The sequence below is a fragment of the Periophthalmus magnuspinnatus genome, chromosome 8 (genome assembly GCF_009829125.3).
Source record: "Periophthalmus magnuspinnatus isolate fPerMag1 chromosome 8, fPerMag1.2.pri, whole genome shotgun sequence".
Lineage (NCBI taxonomy): Eukaryota > Metazoa > Chordata > Actinopteri > Gobiiformes > Gobiidae > Periophthalmus > Periophthalmus magnuspinnatus.
In genome coordinates, this window is record NC_047133.1 from 6910578 (window position 1) to 6931687 (window position 21110).

At 41.6% G+C, this 21110-nt stretch overlaps 1 protein-coding gene across 1 annotated transcript in view; it reads left to right on the forward strand.

The window, feature by feature from the left end:
- Nucleotides 1-15174, forward strand: part of ppfia3 (PTPRF interacting protein alpha 3) — a 33248-nt gene extending 18074 nt beyond the window's left edge. The window contains exons 22-30 of the mRNA XM_055223402.1: nucleotides 802-867; nucleotides 2560-2586; nucleotides 2870-3045; nucleotides 3261-3358; nucleotides 8387-8562; nucleotides 11180-11248; nucleotides 11649-11820; nucleotides 14376-14429; nucleotides 15038-15174. Coding sequence (XP_055079377.1) covers nucleotides 802-867; nucleotides 2560-2586; nucleotides 2870-3045; nucleotides 3261-3358; nucleotides 8387-8562; nucleotides 11180-11248; nucleotides 11649-11820; nucleotides 14376-14428 — 837 coding nt within the window. The 3' untranslated portion in view covers nucleotide 14429; nucleotides 15038-15174. The remainder of the gene's footprint in view (nucleotides 1-801; nucleotides 868-2559; nucleotides 2587-2869; nucleotides 3046-3260; nucleotides 3359-8386; nucleotides 8563-11179; nucleotides 11249-11648; nucleotides 11821-14375; nucleotides 14430-15037) is intronic.
- Nucleotides 15175-21110: the final 5936 nt, after the last annotated feature.

The following is a 21110-nucleotide window of genomic DNA, read 5'->3' on the forward strand; positions in this document are numbered from 1 at the left end:
CACCGTGACCCAAATGTTTCATCCAAAAGTCTTTTAATAAGCTCCAGATTCATAATAATGATAATATAATACAGACGGTGGAAAACCCCTTCATAAAGAGATCAGGGTCTGCCCCATTAACCCCTACCAAGTACCAAGATGGAGGATTACACAGGGACACAGGGAGAACATGCAAACTCCACAGAGAAAGACTCCGTAATGTTTTGTTTTTGTATTAAATCAGCCCTATTCTGCTTGTGTGTGCTCTGTAGTTATAATTTCTGACACCTGTGGATCATTATATTATAATTTGCACATTTTAAATCACAATATTCAACTAAAACGATGTAATAAAAGAAACAAATCTGCTGACATCCACGTTAAAAAACTGTTGTGAGGACGTTTACGGCTATGTCAGCTCCTCCTGGGCACCACAAACCACAGCATACTGCCCATAGACTCTACATATAAGTCCATGACCTGCTAGTTGCCCTGTTACAAAGAGGAAGTGAGCATGGGGGCGATTCTGCTGCTGTCATCACATTACTCTTAAAATGTTCATATTAACCCACTCTACATGATCCTGGTGTTTTTATTTAGCTTTTTTATTTAATAACAGACCAATCAGTCAGCGTAGCAACAGTTTTAATTGACAGCATTACAAAGCACCCACTCCCTGCTAATCTTGTGGTATGTTCGTGAAGGGACAAAACAAACAACTATAACATGGTAAAAAGTTGATTTTGCACAATATGGCCGCTTTAATGTATCTCTCTCCCCTCTTATCCCCCTCCTCTCTCTCTCTCTCTTTTTCTCCTCCAGTCGACCAGTAACGTTTGGATGACCCACGCGGAGATGGAGTCGTTGAACGCGGCCACCAAGCCCCCCGTAAGCCCCGCCCCTCTCATTGAAAACATGTATTTTTCTGTTGTTTATCGTTTTGAATGATTTGGTTTGGGTCTCATTTGTGTTGTTTCTCCCTCTCCTCCTCTCCTGTTTTACTTTCTGCTCCTCTGGTTTGAATTCTCATGATTCTGTCTGGTTCCATGTGTTTCTGTGTCTGTGGTGGTCTTAGGCTTCTGTCCCTACACTGCAAAAACCACCATTTGCTGCAGTTTCATAAAGTCTGAACATGTATTTTGATTTTAGGAGGTCCAGTTTATTTATGAATGTATGAATCCATAATCGATGTAGTCCCTCAGTCGTCATGGTAGAAAAGTGTTCAAAAGTAAACCTGAAGGTGTAGTTTTTAGTATAGTTCAAAGGTTCCATATTCCGCTATTTTCTGATCTCTGTTCTAATGTTTCCTCATCACAAACAGACCTGGAGTTGTGTTTTGTTTCATTCACACATGTTTAAACACACAAACCCTGCATATTTAGGCTGAAAACGGAAAACACTTGTGATGTCATGTGGTAATACAGGATGTGCTCATTGTGTTTTTTAAAATTCTATACACCTTCACTAGAATCATTTGGATCAATATGTACTAAAATAAAGGTAAAAGGAGCCGTTAACTTCATGACATCACAAAGTAGGACAGAGTGTTTTGAGTTTGGGAAATGTAGACAGTCTAATAATAAAGAGTTACTCAAACATGTGTGAATAAAACAAAACACAACTCCAGGTATGTTTTTGAGGAGGTAACAGCATTATAATATGGATTAAAGCTCACAAGAGTCAATTCTGTGTAATATAGGACCCTTAATCCTGGTTTAGACGTGGTTTAGATCTAGTTTAGTTCTGGTTAAAGCGCGGCAAGGGTATTTGTATAGCACAATTGGTACACAAAGTAATTCAAAGTGCTTTACAGAATAAGAAAGACATTAAAATCACAATACGACAAATAAAAACATAAATAATCATAATAAAATGAAAATTAAAAGAGAAAAGGCAGAATAAAAACTTTTCAGTCATATGCACAGCTAAACGGAACCGTCTGAGCCCGGATTTAAACAAATTCTTTAAGTAGAGGCCTGTCTTATCTCTTCAAGAAGACTGTTCCAGGTTTTAGCAGCATAAAACTGAAATGCTGATTCCCCATATTTAGGGCTGGTATAGTCCTGCTGTAGTCCTGCTGTAGTCCTGCTGTAGTCCTGCTGTAGTCCTGCTGTAGTCCTGCTGTAGTCCATGTTGAGCCCTGACTCTGTTTAGACCTGATTTAGTCATAATTAATACCTAGTTTAGCTCTGGTTCAGTCCTGGTTTAGTCCTAGCTTTGAAGGTGTGGTTTTGCATTTGTAGTTTAGTTCCTTTTATGTCCTTGTTTAGACTTGGTTTAGTCCTAGTATGGACCTAGTTTTGCACGTGTAGTTCAGTTGGTTCAGTTTTTGCTTAGTCCTGGTTTAAGAGGTGTTTTTGCAGTGCGTCTCTTGTTGTTGTTTCAAACTAAAATCCCGTCACTAACTCCTGTGTCCCTCACACTCTGCTCCTCACCTCCTCCTCCACCATTTTCTTCTCCTACTCTTCTTCTTCCTCCTCCTCCTCCCCTCCTCTCCTCTCCTCTCCCCCCTCCTCCTACTCCCTCCTCACCAACACCCCTCCTCTTCCTCTTCTCTTCCTCTTCTGTCTCTCTCTGCAGGAGCTTAAGGAGTTCAGCTGGGACCAGGTGAGATATTTACTTAAAGTATTTATCACAGATTTGAGAAGGTTTTGTCTCTTCTGTTCTATGTTCTCATCTGCTCCTCTGTTCTGTGTTCTCGTCTGCCCTACTCTGTTTCATGTTCTTGTCTTCTCCTCTGTTCTATGTTCTTGTCTCTCCTCTGTTCTACATTTTTGTCTGCTCCTCTGTTCCATGTTCTTGTCTTCTCCTCTGTTCTATGTTCTCGTTTCTCCTCTGTTCTATGTTCTCGTTTCTCCTCTGTTCTATGTTCTTGTCTGATCCTTTGTAGATCCTTGCGTACGGGGACATGAACCACGAGTGGGTGGGAAACGAGTGGCTCCCGAGTCTTGGTCTGCCTCAGTACAGGTCCTACTTCATGGAGTCTCTAGTGGACGCCCGAATGTTGGACCATCTGACCAAGAAGGAGCTCAGGGGCCAGCTCAAGATGGTCGACAGCTTCCACAGGTGTGTAGACCCGGTTTAGACCTGGTATAGTCCTGGTATAGTCCTGATTTAGACCTGGTTTAGTCCTAGTTTAGTCCTGGTTTAGACCTGCTTAATGAAAGTAGGAGCTTAGTGAACACTTGAGATCCTCTTTGGGCTCAGATCAAAACTCTGTCTCCGATTTGTGACCCTATTTAACCCCCATGTGACCCCTGTGTGATCTCTAACCTCTGCAGGGTCAGCATGCATTACGGCATCATGTGCCTGAAGCGCCTAAACTACGACAGAAAAGAGCTGGAGCGAAGGAGGGAGGAGAGCGCCACTGTCAACAACGGTGAGTAACCACAGAAACCACCATAACAATAACCATGAGACAGGACATCAGTGTTTGACCAGGAGAACAGGAGCTTTAACTGTCAGTCTGCACATGTTGATCCTGGGTTGTGGTTAAAGCAACACTGTGGAACTTTCTGGGAGTGGCACATCAGCTGTTTGATTGATCGAAAGTTAAAACCATACTTTGGAACATTCTTCATGGAAACAAGCAGGAGGAGGCCCATCTCCAGCCTTTTCTGTGTCTGCTCCTCTGTTCCATGTTCTCTTCTGCTCCTAAATGTGAAATATGGATTGTTGTTTATATAAAAATGTAAAATTATAAATGCTACTATATGATACTAAGTCATTATTACATACAAGTATTTCCGAATATTCATTACCGTAAATTTCGGACTACAGAGCGCACCTTGATATAAGCCGCACCAGCTAAATTTGAAGAGAAAATCAATTTTGTACATATATAAGCCGCACCTGAATAAAAGCCGCAGGTTTTCATATTGTAACATGAGATATTTACACAGAAAGACGGTGCATCGACACGCTTTTTTTAAACTGTGCCTGAAAATTGGAACCAACACGACAACAACACGGGATGAACACATCTGCAGGTTTAGAAAATAAAGCTGCACCAACACGGAAAATCTGCTTTTATTTCCTCTGAAAACTTTTGTCGTCTTTTTACATTGACCAAGTTGGATTCATTGATGTCGAGCTCACGTGCAGTGGCTCTATTTCAGGGGTCGGCAACTCGCGGCTCCGGAGCCGTATGCGCCTCTTTCAGCCTTATACTGCGGCTCTGCGTGGCTTGGGAACTGACACAGACACAGCTCACAGTCCTGCGTAAAGAGCCCTGATTTTCAGACGCTGTGCGCACAGGGGTCAGGAGAAACTTTGGCCCGTCCCTAATGACACACTAATAAGCTCGTCCGTAGATGTATCATGAAAATCCTGCTGGAAATCGCCACAGAAATCTATTTGATGTAGTAGCAAGTATATTATCTGCTCTTGTCTCCGCGGTGACGTATCACGTATAACACATCAGACACGACGCACAAAAGTAGAGCCACAAGCGAGTGAAAATGAGCCAAAACAAAAGTCTTTGGAGATCTTTTTAACAAAGGGGAAAAGGACAACTGAGGAGCCAGAAGAGGAGACTACGACCTCCAAGAAAAAGAAAGATAAATTTAACAGACAATGCCTACTTAAAATCTGGGTTTGTCGCTGCAGGTGACTCTCACGCACAGAGTCCGCTCTGCGTAACATACGGGAAAAGCAAATAAGGCAATGAAACCTTCAAAACTGCTTTGGCACATGGAGAATAAGCACCTGGGATTAAACGATACGCTACGAGTTTTTTTGTTGTTGTTTTTTTAAAGAAACTGCGGAGTAGACATAATCACATAATCAGCGCGATGCATGATGCAGCGGTTTGGTGAGTTGTATTTTTTTAATGCACTTAAGTTGTTTTTGCCATATTTATCTGCCACGTGTAGAAGGCTTGTCCGTGAAAGTAAAACCTACATTATTCCGTTACATTATTGTTATTATACAGTGTTATCTTCATTTTAGATGTCAAAAAGTATTTGCGGCTCCCAGTGTTTTATTTTATGTGGAAAGTGGGTCCAAATGGCTCTTTGCGTGTTAAAGGCCGACCCCTGCTCTGTTTCCTTTCTGTTTCTTTATCTTAAAAACTGCATCATATCCATTTCATGATGCGCAAAATGATCGTTCAAAATCAAAACTAGTGAATTCTTCAGAGCAGAATCTTTCCCCACGTCTGTCTCACTTTTACGTTTACAGCTAGAGAGCGCCCCCCAGGGGCCGTTATCCAGTAAAATTCCATATATAAGCCGCACTGCTGTAAAAGCCGCAGGGTTCAAAGCGTGGAAAAAAAGTAGCGGCTTATAATCCGAAATTTACGGTATGTCCTCCTTCAAAATCCTGACCTCTGAGCCCTGTTTGATAGAGGTGGGCCTCTCTCAAGATCTAAGGCTCACTGTGGAACGATCAAACTGTCCTGTGCTGGATGAGACGATACTTCAGCATCTACTTGACCGACCTAACGACTTGTAACAATCAGCGAATCTTTACTACTTCAGTAAACCTGACCCTGACCCCAACCCACTTCACCAGACGTGTTGCTATTTGGAAACATTTTGTTCAAACACAGTTTGAAGAACAGATTATGGGGCTGTAATCCTGTTCTAATGCGAGGAAGTTTTACACATTGAGGCTTTAACCCTGTTTTAATGTGATGAAATGTCCCGCAGTGGAGCTTTAACCCTGTCCTAATGTAGCTCCTTGTTCAAAACCCCCCTGGAGTTGTGTTTGGTTTGGTTCGTGCGTGTTTGAGTAGCAGATTTGGGTTCAGGGAGACAGTCGTCAGGGTAACACCTCCAGGCGAGTTCTTGTCATTGCGAGGCTGATCATTATTCATTTGTTCATGTTACAAATCCTTCTGCTGTCTAATTAAACCAATTAACCTTTGAATTGAAGGGAATTTGGGGAATTTTCAAGTCTCTGGATTCGAAAAAGGGGATTTTGTTTTTGGTTTAGTCCTTGTTTAGCCCTATAGTTTTGTCCCGGTTCAGTCCTGAATTAGTCCTGGTTTAGACCAGGTTTAGTCTTGGTGTAGTCCTGGTGTAGTTTTGGTGTAGTCCTCGTTTAGTCCTGGTTCAGTCCTGGTTCAGTCCTGGTTCAGTCCTGGTTCAGTCCTGGTTTAGTCCTGGTTTAGTCCTGGTTCAGTTCTAGCTTAATCCTGGTTTAGTCATTGTTTAGTCCTGGTTCAAACCTGGATTAGTTCTGGTTTTAGTCCTGGTTTATGCTTGGTGTAGTCCTGGTGTAATCTTGGTTTAGCCATTGCTAAGTCCTGGTTCAGTCCTGGTTTAGCCTTGGTTTAGTCCTGATTCAGTCTGGATTTAGTCCAGGTTTAGTCCTAGTTCAGTATGGTTGAAGTCTTGGTTTAGTCCCGGTTTAGTCCTGGTTTGGTCCTGGTTCAGTCCTGGTTCAGTCCTGGTTCAGTCCTGGTTCAGTCCTGGTTTCGCGTTACAAATCCCTCTCCTGTATAATTAAACTGTTTGCACTAATCACTAAATCAAATCCTTTGGATAAAAGATGCAGGAATTTCGGGAATTTCAGGAATTTTCAGATTTGTGGATTTGGAAAGGGGACTTTGGTGTCATCTCCAGACTGAAGAGAGAGAACATTTTTAAGTCTGATGTAATTACTAACCAGTATTTTCATCTTTAAAAATGATGTAAAAGTATGGTACTGTTTGTTTGAGTGGAGCAGTTTAAATCGGGCTAAAAACAGCTGCTGAAGGGAAATTTGTTAGATTACGGAAATGTGTGAGTGAAATTGAACACAACTCCAGCTGTATATTTTTGAAAAGACAGATCTATTTGTTTGGCTGGAATGTTCCGCAGTATAGCATTAAGCTTCTGTATTTTGCATTTATTCAGCTAGTTTCTTTTCTTTTTTTAACTGCTAAAAGAATTCCTTGAAAAAACATGCATTCTTACTTAATGTGACTTGGTCTGGTGACGTCATCCGCTTGTCTCCATGGAGATAGATATGTCAAAAGGTGCTGAACTTGATTTTTAAACCTGACTAGTTTTACTCTTAAAAAACATGAAAAAACATATCCAAAGTTACTCCTCACTTACGTTATGCATTCAGAGCATCCTAATTATTCAGTTTGTAATCACTTTTCACAACTCTCAGAGACCAGAACAGAGTTTGGCTGTCAAGGTAAAGCCAACAACAACTAGCATGCTAACTGTACACTTCCTGATTATCAGATAATAAAGCTTTAGTTTATAATCAGATGCAGACAGTACACAGTGGGCTCATTTTGACCTCCAGAGCTGCTTATACCGTATACCTGTACTGAGTTGAGACACATTTTGCTCAAATACATGGGAAAAATCGGGTTCAGGCCCTTTAATGCCATACTGAAAAACATTCCAGGCAGTCACATCTCCAAGGAGACAGAGGCAGCATAACCTTCAACAGAAAAGTTTCATAGTGCAGCTTTAATAGCTAGATATTAGTTGCTAAGAAGCTTCTGTCATGTCTGTAGATTTTAAATTTAACCACAGTTGTGATTATCTCCATGTGAGCGTAGCATTCCAATGAAAACAGTTTAATCAAAGCTGATATGGGATTCAGTGTTGCATAATTCTGGTACATTTCTGTAGATATCAGACTTCTGATTTACGACCCCCCCCCCAAAAAAAAACAAAAAAAACACAGCAGCTGCAGTGTCCAACATTTGTTAGTGACACAGGCTAACGGCTAACAACACTCACGTCTGTGTGACTATCAAAACAGGGAATGTGAGGAGGAAGAGAAGGATTAGGGGTGTGTATGAAACAAAGATGGCAGCTCTGGATCCTTTTGGAGATAGAGCTGCAAGATTAATCGTAATTCAAGCAAAATCCTGGTTTAGCCCTGCTTTAGTCCTGTTCAGTCCTAGTTTAATCTATGTTTAGACCTGGTTTAGTCCTTGGTTAGTCCTTGTTTAGTCCTGGTTCAGTCCCGGTTTAATCCTGGTTTAGTCCCAGTTTAGTCTTGATTCCGTCCTTGTTTAGTCCTGGTTTAGGCTTGGTTTAGTCTTGGTTTAATACTGGTTTTGCATTGGTTCCATCCTGGTTTAGTCTTAGTTCAGTCTTGGTCTGGTCTTAATCATAATTCAAGCAAAATTTGAATGGACAGACTTAGTAAATCTCAAAGAAGTATCATCAAATTTAGTCCCAATTGCAATGTTTTCAGAAAGAAATCCATACCTGATGCGATGTGCAGTAGTTTTATTAACAGGATGCACGCTGATTTTGTTGTGATAGTGCTCTGAAGGGGGAGTGACTTAGTGTGGAGAGCAAAAAAAAACTAAACAGAAACGATTAAACATGTTAATACGTTGTCTTGGGAGAATATAAAAGGTAACATGGTGATCTAAATATGTTATCTGTTACAGTTAATACCCCAGAGAAATGTAATATTTGAACGCAGATGTTATGCCCCTCAGATGTGATGGTTTGGTCCAACGAGCGCGTGATGCTGTGGGTCACCTCCATCGGATTAAAAGAGTACGCCGACAACCTGCGAGAGAGTGGAGTTCACGGCGCGCTGCTTGCTCTGGACGATACGTTTGACTACACCGACCTGGCCCTGCTGCTACAGATCCCCAACCAGAACACACAGGTAAGGCTAGTGCTAATGCTACAGGCTACAAACACAACCAGAACACACAGGTAAGGCTAGTGCTAATGCTACAGGCTAAAACTAAAAACAAAACTAGAACACACAGGTAAGGCTAGTGCTAATGCTACAGGCTAAAACTAAAAACAAAACTAGAACATACAGGTAAGGCTAGTGCTAATCTCCCACAGAGTTATATAGACCATCCATCTGAAATGACATCTGATGACATAATCAATTTCTAGAACGTGAAAGCGTAGTAGCTGCTGTCATTGTCACCAAAACTTGGTGGAATTATTGAGCTACATCATGGATCTTTACTGAGAACTGGATAAGACACCTCCCCTTTGTCCCCTCTGCAGCTCCCAGGAGCTTGGGTCCAGAAAAGATTCTCCCATACAGCACAATGCATTTTTTTAAGCATTCAAACTGGCTGTGTTCTGACAGGCCATCCACAGGTTTACGAAGGTCAAGGTTTGTTGGATTCTTCTCTATTTTTACAACATATACATTTTAGAATTTTTAAATCCTCAAAGTGCCTAAAAGTTAGTTCTGATGCCAATGAGCACAGGCCATTGAAAATAACCCAAATAAACCCATCTTGGTTTCACAGATACTTCCATTAGTTGCACGCAGAGTAAAGGGTTAGTTCCTCAGGCTACCCAACTGAGGCCAACTATGAACAACCAAAACACACCAATGGATTAGAGAGGTGTTAGCTCCTCGGGCTAAAGTTAACTCATGTTTCTGTCACTTGACCTGGTGTGAATCATCTGAGACAGACAACAAAAACTAGGCCACCGGGTCTGGGGTTCATTTCCCAAAGTCTGTGATTGTCCAAAAATAACTGAACTGAAATATCATCATCAGGATAAAAATACTGAGTTATTCACTTTTGTCAATTACATAACACAGATACATCTTGTTTTAAAGAGGGGCTATTTTACTTCTATGGGGTATTAAATGTTAACACATAATATATTTAGATTTTCCATTTTTGACACACTTTTGACACGCACTCTATCACAACTCAGTCAACGTGCATCTCACTAATGAAACTACTGCACATCACATCAAGTTTGTCAAGTTGCTGTGTACAGTTTTGTGTCATGTTTTTGTATATTTATGGAGAATTGTCATGTGGAAGCATGGGTGACGTAGACTTGTGGGCAGAGACTTGGGCAGAATAATCATAAGGAGGGTTTGAATAGGACCTGTTAGAGATTGCTAGATTACTCAAACATGCATGGATGGCATCTAAAACCTCTTCAGACATGTTTTTGATGAGAGAATATAACATGGTAGAAAGCTACAAAAAGTTGATTTTGCATAATACATCCTCTTTAAGATCATCTTCATCTCATGGTTGACTGTGAAGCCTATGAGCTGTGCATTGATGGTTGAAGCAGTCGCAGCTTTCTGACCTGTCGTTTCACAGCTCTCTCTGACCTCCTCCTGAGTCCTGACCATCAAAGTATCTCCTCTGACCAGAGCCACATGTGGAACACTGTGCAAAGTCCTGAAACACCACAGCCCCCTGATCAGAGAGAGGAGGGGCTGGAGGAGTATGAGTCTCTTTCACTTTCTACAAGCTGATGTCTTCATTTCAGATTGAGGACAGGGGTCTGTTGATACTTGACTACAGTGACATCACGCTGGGGGTGCTCTACATGTATTTCTGTGGTGAAATATTCAATAGTTACACATTGCACAAATTAGCAAACACTGCCAAAAAGTTTTAAGATTGTCTGAAAACTCAAGAAAAAATACAAAATGGATTTAAACACCATATTTTCAGGAGCCTGTGATCTGTAATGTTATTTGAGAGGGAAAATGAGCTCACCCGTTGTAGCTCCAGCTCAGTCAGGTCTTTCTGGTCTAATTGTTTTCAGTCAAAGCTCAGATTAAAGTCTAACAGAACATTTGACAGCAGTGCCTGCAGTTAGCATCACAGCCCCAGGGAATGCTGATGACATCAGCTGCAAAGGATCAATGTCACAGAAATGGCCAAACAAAATAGTCAGGTAGCTGAACCAGAGGATTATTATTTTTTTGGGATCAGCTCCACAAACTTGTCATATTAATATTATGGCTTAAGGTCCTTTGATAACACTCACCTGTTTGTGAAGCTACTGCTAAAGATTCATTTCACCTTGATTTATTTGTGCAGCCAAATGAAGCTTATAGCGGATAATCAGCAACCAGGGACCATATTTTGAAATCTGAGCATAAAACTAAAGAGCTAATCAGGAGCGAGGTTGTTGAAGGTACACACTGCCTCCTGCTTACAACGCTGGTTAGCAGTAGCACCCTCAGGGAAAGCAGGCTCCGGATTGGTATGTTCATATCTTGATTTAGGTACAAAATGACAAGGCTCACAACAGCAGTTACAGAGAGAGGGGCCACGGTTTTTAAGAAGAAAGTGAATTGCAACCAGAGCTCGAAGAAACCATTTCACACCCATGCTCATTTCCTATTTGGAGATATATATATACACGCGCGCACACACACACACACGCACGCACAGTCTATGATGCTTACAGAGAAGATGTTGAACTTTGTGCTCTCTCTTTCTCTCTGTCTTTCTTCCATCTCTTTCTCTCTCTTTCTCTCTCCTCAGGCTCGCCAGGTTCTGGAGCAGGAGTATAACTCTCTCATCTCTATGGGAACAGAGAGGCGGCCCGATGAGGTAACAGCTCTCTGCATGCAGAGCAGATCTGGTTTACCTCTGGTTTATCCCTGGTGTAGCCCTGGTTTAGTCCTGGTGTAGCCCTGGTTTAGTCCTGGTTTAGTCCTGGTTCAGTCCTGGTTTAGTTCTGGTTCAGTCCTGGGTTAGTCTTGGTTTAATCGTAGTGTAGCCCTGGTTTAGTCCTTGTTCAGTCCTGGTTCAGTCCTGGTTCAGTCCTGGTTTAGTCCTGGTTCAGTCCTGGTTCAGTCCTGGTTCAGTCCTGGTTCAGTCCTGGTTCAGTCCTGGTTCAGTCCTGGTTCAGTCCTGGTTCAGTCCTAGTGTAGCCCTGGTTCAGTCCTGGGTTTAGCCTCTTGTTAACCCCTTGTCCATACTCTGACCCTCTCCTCTCTGCCTCTCCCAGGATGGGGCAAAAACCTTCACACGCTCTCCGTCCTGGAGGAAGATGTTCAGGGAGAAGGACCTTCGTGGTGTCACGTCTGATTCAGCCGAGACGCTGCCGGCGAACTTCAGAGCCTCTGCCTTGGCCACGCCCCTTGCCACGCCCTCAGTGACCCTGAGGAAGGTCAGCGACGGTGAGTGCTTAGATCCCCCTGACTAGAACCGGATGTGGAGAAGGACCCAGATGTGTAGTTTTACTTGAATGCTGAACCTGGTATGCTTTTTAACAATATATAAAGTTGTTTTTCACAGAGTAGGTGGAAATTTTAGAGATAATTCCAGTCCATCATTGTGATGGACAGGACTCTAAAAATGTGTCAGAAGCAATTTTTATCCAATAGCCAATATTTATATCCAGTTAGTTCACATGTGCGGCAGGTAGGGAATCTGGGGCTTTTAAAGGCAAAACACTCATCACACTGTCACTGTAAAGTCATGTTTATTTGTTGTAGATGTAAAACTGAATGGTTGACCAACAGTCCAGTAAAACAGGAGAATATCTGCTCTTATTTATAACCTCTATCTGCATCTCTGCAAAGTGTCACATCTGAAAATAATCATAGAATCCTCCGTAAACGTGACCTCTTGTAAACTCTTAAATAGCTTTGCTCCTCAGACACTGACTCAGGCTCAGGTAACTCAGGCTCAGCTGAGTCAGGTTCAGCCTCCAGGCAGTTTCTGTTCAGACAAGACTCCTGAGAACTAGCCTCGGAATCTGAGGAATGAGGAGAACATTTGAGCCTCTGCTCTGCATCCTCTGCTCCATCTGACCCTCTCCTCTGCTCCATCTGACCTTCTCCTCTGCATCCTCTGCTCCTGTGACCCTCTCAGAAGCTCTACCATGGCTCTTCTCCTGTCTGCTCCATACAGGAGCAGGACTAGAGGAACAGAGCCCTATTCCTCCAGCTCTGCTTCTGTCTGCTCCTTTGGCTCTGCTCATATCTGCTCCTGTCTTCTCCCCTGGGTCTGCTCCTGTTTTCTCCCCTGGCTTTGCTCATGTCTGCTCCTGTCTGCTCCTGTCTTGTCCGCTGGCTTTGCTCATGTCTGCTTCTGTCTGCTCCTGCCTGCTCCCCCAGCTCTGCTCCTGGCTCTGGCCCTGTCTGCTTCTCTGGTTCTGCTCCTGCCTGCCCCTCTCTGTCCCTGTCTGCTCCCATCTTGTTTGTGTATATTCCTTTGTCAGTTTAGCTGGAGGAATTTGTTGCTTCCTCTTTGGTCTGTTTAACGAGGGCCACCAGGTGCTTCAAAGCTGAGAAAGACCATTATCTAAATACCTCTCGTGCAACCAGAGGAGAGTTGGAGATTTGGAGTTGGAGATTTTGTTTTTCTGTGTAGTTCTGTTAAACGCCCTCCAGGAAGTCTGTATTTCCTCTTTGCTCTTCCCAATGTCACCTGTTTGTCAACCAGTCACAGTCAGCTACATCTGCCTCTCAACCAATCACATTTAAAGTTTTACATCTGCTCCAAACCATTGAAGGGCCCATATTACTCTATTATCTGATCTATGTTCTAATGTTGTTTCCTCATTACAAAAAGACCTGGAGTTGTGTTTTGTTTCATTCACTCATGTTTAACACACAAACCCTGCATATTTAGGCTGAGTTCTTCTCTCAACACTCTGTTCCTCCTTGTGATTTCATGTAATAATACAGGAAGTGCTCCACTGTGTTTTTAAACTTCATACACCTTCACTAGAATCACTTGTATCCATTCAGCCCTGAAATTTCCTGTCTCTACTGAACTAAAGGTAAAAGGTAGCTGTTAACAAAAAAAAACAATTCATGACATCACAAGGTACAACAGAACATTTTGAGCTTTGGAGATCTAGTCAAACTAATAGGGTTACTCAAACATTTCTTCCACTTTATCCGGAGCCCGGTTGCGGAGGCAGCAGTTTCAACAAGGAGGCCTAGACCTCTGCACACACACTTCGTCCAGCTTTTCCGGGAGGATCCTGAGGCGTTCCCAGGCCAGCCGAGAGACATAGTCTCTCTAGCGTGTCCTGGGTCTTCCCTGGGGCCTCCTACCAGTGGGACATGCCCGGAGCACCTCCCTAGGGAAGCGCCCAGGAAGCATCCTGAACAGATGCCCGAGCCACTTCAGTGGCTCTACTCCAAGCTCCTCCCGTGTGACTGAGCTCCTCACCTTATCTCTAAGGGCCACGCTGTGGTGGAAACAAATTTCGGTGGTTTATATTTGCTATCTTGTCCTTTTGGTCATTATTCAAAGCTCATGACCATGGGTGAGGGTAGGAACATAGATTGACTGAAAAATAGTTCAGCTTCTTCTTCACCACAACAGTCCGATACAGTGACTGCATCAATGCAGATACTGCATCGGTCCACCTGTCAATCTCATGCTCCAGCCTTTCCTCGTGAACAAGACCCTGAGATACATCCTCCCATGTGTGAATGAAACAAAACACAACTCCAGGTATGTTTTTGAGGAAATGACAACATTATAACATGGATTAAAGCTCACAAGAGTCAATTTTGCATAGCATAAGACCAAAGCTGATTTCTGACTAATAGAAATGACTGAATCTCAATCTTGATTAAAATTCAATTGATGACTACTTTTCCTAACTCCACTGCAGCAGCATAGACATGGGCTTCCTCAGTCTCTCCACCTCCTCTTCTTCACCTCCAGTTTCTAGGCCTTATGACATTGTTGTGTTTTTCTGTGTTTTTAGCAACCTCTGGATCTCGTGTGGAGGCAGCGTCTGTGAGGACCTACTCCTGCTGAGGTGAGACCATGGATCTATTAAAATAACTGGAGAGTATTTCTGCTTAGAGCTGTCTCGAGTCAGACTAGTGGCCACTCATTGGTACTGCAACGAAAAAATCCCCCCTGCCCAGAAAGCATTTTTCCCATATAGCGCCTATTTTCAGATCATAATTTAATTGTAACATATTAGTTTACTCATCAGTTATTTGTTTACATTTTACACATTAATATTGATCCCCCAAAATGGGGAAATTCCACTGTGTTGCAGCGCACAGTTCAAGAACAGCCATAGAATAGAAACAGAATTTGGCAGCGTTGCGTAGTTAGTTTTGCACAAATGAAAAGAAATGGCTGCTCGCTAGTATGATAATGAGCTCCTTTTGGACACCACAGTTTTCTAATACGGAAGTCAGCTGACTTTTTTTATTAAGTTGTTTTAGATGAATATTGTCATTTAAAATGTGCAAATTTTAACATAATGATCCACTGGTGTGGATTATAATTTAAAAAAAGCAGACACAAGCACAATATGGCTGATTTAACAAGCTACCAGTTAAAAAGTCATCCATGTTCTTGTGTTTGAATGCTGGTTTATCTTAACTTGTGTAAACTCCCTCTCTCTCTCAGGGCACTAGGACCCTCTTACTCGTCCACGGATCAAAACGAAAAGCAATGACCATTCTGCAATAACAGGACAGACCACAGGGGGCAGCACTGAGGAGACCACCACCGGGACCAACCGGGACTGTTCGAGGAGTGATTTAAACGGTTAAAAGGACACGAATTCTCATTGATCTGTCTGACTGGTTTTAATGTTACTTCAAAGTTTCTTCCATTGATGAAGAAATGTGTTATTCACAAAAATGTTTACAAAAGGAACAAAATATTGAAAAAATATCTTAAAACTAGTACAAATCTGGTCCTACAAGCTAAATAAACCTAAACTAGTCTAAATTAAGTTCAAATTCTGAATTCAAGTCATTTTAAATAATGGAGAAATTCTGTGTAAAAGGTCTGTCTCACTGCAAAATCATCACAATACTGTTAAAATATGTAAAAAAAAAATAAAGGACAGTGAATATATGGTACAGAGGAGGGAGGAGGAATATATGGTACAAAGGAGGACATTGAACATATGTTACAGAGGAGGGATAGTGAATATATGGTACAGAGGATGTAGAGGATAGAGTCACGTGGATCTACTGAGTGACCACCCGGTGACATCGCAAGGTGAAACAGAGTCCTGTGAGCTGTACAGAGGGAGATAGACTAAATATTCAGGATTACTGCAATGTGTGAATGAAACAAAACACATTTCCAGGGCAGTCTCTGAAGAGAACACTACACTAGAGCAGGTTAAAGCCCCATTGCGGGACATTTCCTCACATTAGAACAGAGTTAGACCTGTAACAAAGCCAGTTTATCAGAGCACAGGAGTTCCCCGCTTTTTAGTCCACATTTGTGTCTTGTACACAATACGATCTCACCTCAAAGTTTTATGGTGGACTCGTGAATAAAACCTGCCAGTGGAAACCGAACCCGCCGCTTTGGACGACAAAAGCCTGTGTCTCTTTTGTTTGAAACTTCGGCACAAATTGGTTGAAGTAAAGTCGTAAATTTCTTTTTGAATGGATCTTGCCTGGCCCACATCACAGGGAGACCGGCTTTTGTCCAGTTTAGATACGAAAGCCGACTCCAGATCTGGTTTTAAAAGGGTCCGGTTTCTGTGCGGATGAAAGGGTGCGGCGGGCAAGGCGGGCGGGTGCGGCGGACGGGTGTGCCGGTTTATTGTCCGATAGACCACAGCTGTGTAGTACAAGTAATAAACCTGGAAGTGAGGACAGTTAGGTTTGAACATAATACAGGAACACAATGACATCTGTGTGGAGTTTGCATGTTCTGCCTGTGTCTGGGTTAAGGTTGCACTACAGTATATCGAAATAGCAATTTGAGTTGGCACAGTTATTAAATCGTAAAGGAACTAAATATCCTATCTTTTTATAAATGAATGTTGTTATACCTGTAGTTTACACCTCTACAAACATGTTCTGAAATGCATGGGATTCTTTGGTTAAGAGAGATTAGGAGTCTAACCCACAACCTCATGGTGAGAGGGAGGAGACAGGACATTAACACAGGCTTGATATGCAAACTCCACTCAGAGAGATCGGGAGTCTAACCTACAACCTCATGGTGAGAGGGAGGAGACAGGACATTAATACAGGATTGATATGCAAACTCCACTCAGAGATCAGGAGTCTAACCCACAACCTCCTGGTGAGAGGGAGACAGACTTTGCAGTGAGACAAACATGCTCCTCTTGTCTCGGTGGTCGCTTAAATTGCACACAAGCCATAAGTGAAGCCGGACTTTGTGGATTTTCGTGGCAAAAGATATAAATATGTAAAAAAAAAAAAAAAAAAAGTTGAAGATTTGAAGGGTCTTCTCTGTGTTTACGCTGCATGTGACAAACTGCATTGGCAAATCGTTGGTGGCGTCGGTAAACGGGAGGGGGCGGGGACACTTTGTAAAACGTGTACTTTTTTCAGTTGTATTGTTGATTTTTTACGATAACGTTTCTTTAGGTTGTGTGTTGGATAACTGTCTGTAACCGTTGAGTTGGCTCTTTCGTTGGACTGGTTTTAAAGGTAAAAAAAAAAAAAAAACATGTTAATGACGCTGCGGCTGTACGTCTGCGCGGATCTCATGATTTCATCGTCATGGAAACCTAACGCTCAGTGGTTATGTCCAATTAAAGAGTTCCTCCTGGATCATGACTCCGCCCCTCTCATTTTATTTCAGCTATTTGCCCTTTTCACGGAGCGGAGCCGTTCTTCCTGCTTTATTCATTCTCTATGAGGATCTCTCGCTAAAATAAATTAATATTTAAATAGCAGACAGCAAGTTACGGATGGATCACAGACGGTTATGACCTTTACGATGATGTAAGTGCTTAATCGGAGGAAACGTTGGTGTGTATAAAAGTAGGTGTTTGTGTATCAGTGCTAATGCTAAACTAATCTAAATCTCAAAACTGAACAAAACAACTTTATGAAAATACATCTAATGACAAGTCTATTGTTTTTCTGTGCAAAATCATTCAGATTGTAGTGCTATTTTAACATCACTGATTCATTTTAATTTCAGTATTATCTTAATTTTAGTTTCAGTTAGCATTAGCAGTTAGCATTAAACTGATTTAAAACACCAAATCAAACCTTGTATTGTTAAAAGGCTCTATATCAGGGGTGTCCAAACTGAGTGCCACATACTGAAAGATATTTGAAGCGGAGGGCTACAAACCAGTGCTGATACAGGGAGTCAAATGGTACATTTAACACCGGTTTGACAGAACCATTGTACCATTAATAAGACTTGGAAGATTATTTTTAGGTCTGTGTCACTATACAATGCAATGTTATTCAGATTAGAGTGGTAGAATATCTTCAGTTTGGAGTAAAAAAAATACTTCGGAATCAATTGAACCAGTTTAGGAGGAGGCATGAGGGCCAACAAAAATTGGTCTGTGGGGCGCATTTGGCCCTTGGGCCGTAGTTTGGACAGCCCTGCTCTATATTAACATGTTCACTGAGCACCTACATTGAAGCCCCTCCCCTTAGCTCCTCCTACAAAACATGTCTGATGCCTCCCCGGGGTCTGTTGCTGGGTTTTGGATAAAATCAAAACATTCTATAGGCCATCTCTATCTCTATCTATCTAAGGCTCCAGCAAAGGGGAGGGGGGCATCCCGTCCCCACGCGTTGAGCCGACCAGGTGAACCAGTTTTTTCCAACGCTGGCGGTCTAGGGCCAGCTGTTCTGCGTCCTCCAAGTTGTTGGAGGTCGCCCGCATATCTATAGGCCAATAATGTTTAATACAGATGCAGGCATTATTCTTTAGATCCTTATGTACAGAAGTGTCACGTGATGTTTCCGTGATGCATCTAGTCAGGGGCTTGTCAAAAAAATCTGAAAATTAAACAACCAAAACTTGCACCTGAGGCCCTAAGCGACGAGACCACCAAGAACAGCTTAAATGCACGATATTAGGCCACTACGAGAAGGCAAACCATCTCACAGAATAGGACCGCACCGAGGTCATAGGTCATAGAGGCCAACAAGTCCTATCGTTGGATCAGGAGTGGCTATCGGGATCCAGAAAGGCACCCACCAGATTGTAAATCGGGATGAGGGGGCGTGCCAACTCTCTCGCACCTGGGACACAGTTCTGGGATACAGTTTAATGTCCTTCTTATTCTGTAAAACACTTTGAATTACTTTGTGTATTAATTTTGTGCTATATAAATAAACTTGCCTTGCCTTGAAGCAGTTGGGATGCAGGTGGTGGTGTCGTCTTACTGGTCCAAGACAGCACCAAAATCTGGTTAAATCAGCTTACTAGACACAGCAACATCATGAGACACTGAAGAGGAACAAGAGCGTAGCCCAAAGTGTCAAGGTATGAAATAAACAAAAGTCTTATGTATAAAACCTAATGAACCTCAGACAGATGGAGGCAGCTAAAATGAGTATCGTTCAAATGCAGTTTTGTGTTGAAATACAGTGAGTTCTTGGGTCTAGTCACTGATAGAAATGATCACGTTCAACATTTGTGAATTCACCTTTTGGATATTTCATGGCAAACTACAATGTAATCAATATAATAACTGTGCCTGACCCCTGACCCCATCTGAGAGTCCGACATCATCACATTTTACAATCTGAAAGCCACCAGTTGATACTTTGCAGCTGATGTTATCCACATTTCCTGGGAGTGTGAAGCTAACTGGAGGCACTGCTCTGTCTGAAGCTCTGTTACACAAATTATACTTTAATCTGAGCTTTGTTTTAAGACAATCTGACAGAAAGAACTGACAGGTGAGCTGATTTGTGCTGTTAAACAAGTCCCTCTCACATAACATTACAGTCACAAGCTAGCTAGCATTAGCTGACAGTTTTTCCAGTTTGTCTTTCACACATTTTTGTTAAAAATCAAACTCCTAACCAGGACCATGAACGCTCGGATTGATCACAGGCTCCTGAAAATGTGCTGTTTAAATCCATTTTGTATTGTTTGCATTGCGTCACCATGGTAACTGTAGAGATACATGTGGAACTCCCCCAGGGTGACGTTACTGCAAAGTATCAATCTATAAATAAGAAAATTCTCCATGGGGATATACATTTAACGTCATACTGTGGAACATTATAGGCAAAGCACTGTCTCCATGGAGGGTTCCACCAAGTGAAGTTACTGTCAGATCTGTGGAGAGGTGAGCCCACACACAAACGGGACACAATTTCAAAGGTATTTTTAAGGAATAGAAACACCTGCAATGAACTGATTTACTTTGGTCTATTATTATTAGCTGATGTTACACTGTGGAGCTTTAAATTTAATTTTTGTATCTTTTTAAACCCAAAAACAGACCATTCTGACTCTGAGTACAAAGATCCTTTATTGACACATTTAGACAAACATGAACAAACGATGGAAGAGCGAGAGTTTAAATGACTTTAGAATATTCATTGAGTTTAAGTTGAATTAGTAGATCTAGATTATTCTGTTTATTTCAACATATTTCGTGCTGGTTTCCGAATCATTATTTTTTTCTTATTTCAAGGCACTTGAATTATAAAAATGTATTTTAAATCTTAGCCACTGACAGGCACTTTACATTAAAACTGTAAAAACATTGAAACCACAGTAAAAAATACATTGAAACAAACCAGATGATCCAAATAATAATGATTTTTGTAATTTAAAAAAATCCAATTATATTTACTTAAAATTCTTAAATAAAGCCATTTTAACTCCAAAATATAAACTATTTTTGCATTGCGTAGTTTCCAAATCTAAAAATATCTGATGCTTGTAACAATTCAATATTCATGAACAGTTTTTCCAAGCTCTTTAAAAAAATAACTGGGAGCAGCAGTAACGTGTAATGTCAGTAGGTGGCGCTGTCCTCTTTGCCATCACAGTCTGGGTTTGTCATTAAGGCCACTGGACAATCCGTGGTTTAAATATACAAATATACAGAGCCGTCGTACTTTTACGTTTATTACACTTACAACACGGGATAACGCAGAATATCTTACTGTCTGATACATGCAGCAGGAATCAGCACAACAATAACTTAAGCACAAAGCTCGACAAACGATTAGACAAGTCAGAGAGTTGAGGTCTTCTTGTGTTTAAAAGCCGTTCATTTTAGAAGGAGGAGGAGGAGGAGGAATTCAAAATGGCTGCCGGTGTTTTGGTGACTTCTGACCCTAAATTAGAAATGGGCAATATTGACAAAATGAACGTCAATGTTCTAATGTTGCTTCCTCATCACAAACATACCTGGAGCTGTGTTCTGAATTCTTCTCTCTCTAACTTGAAAACTACCACTACATGACATCACAAAGTGGAACAGAGCATTTTGAGCTTTGGAGTTGTAGACAGACTATTAATAAAGAGTTATTCAAACATGTGTGAATGAAACAAAACACACCTCCAGGTCTGTTTTTGAGGAGCTAACAACATTATAACATGGATTAAAGTTTAAATTTTTGATTGTATAAAACCTGTGTGATGATTTCGAATCAAGAAGTAAAATTTAAAACCTAAAAAGATTCCAAACTGGGACTTTTTTTTGTTATTTTGTTAGCAAAATCCTAAATATAATTATCTTAACTGTGTTTTAGTAAAATGA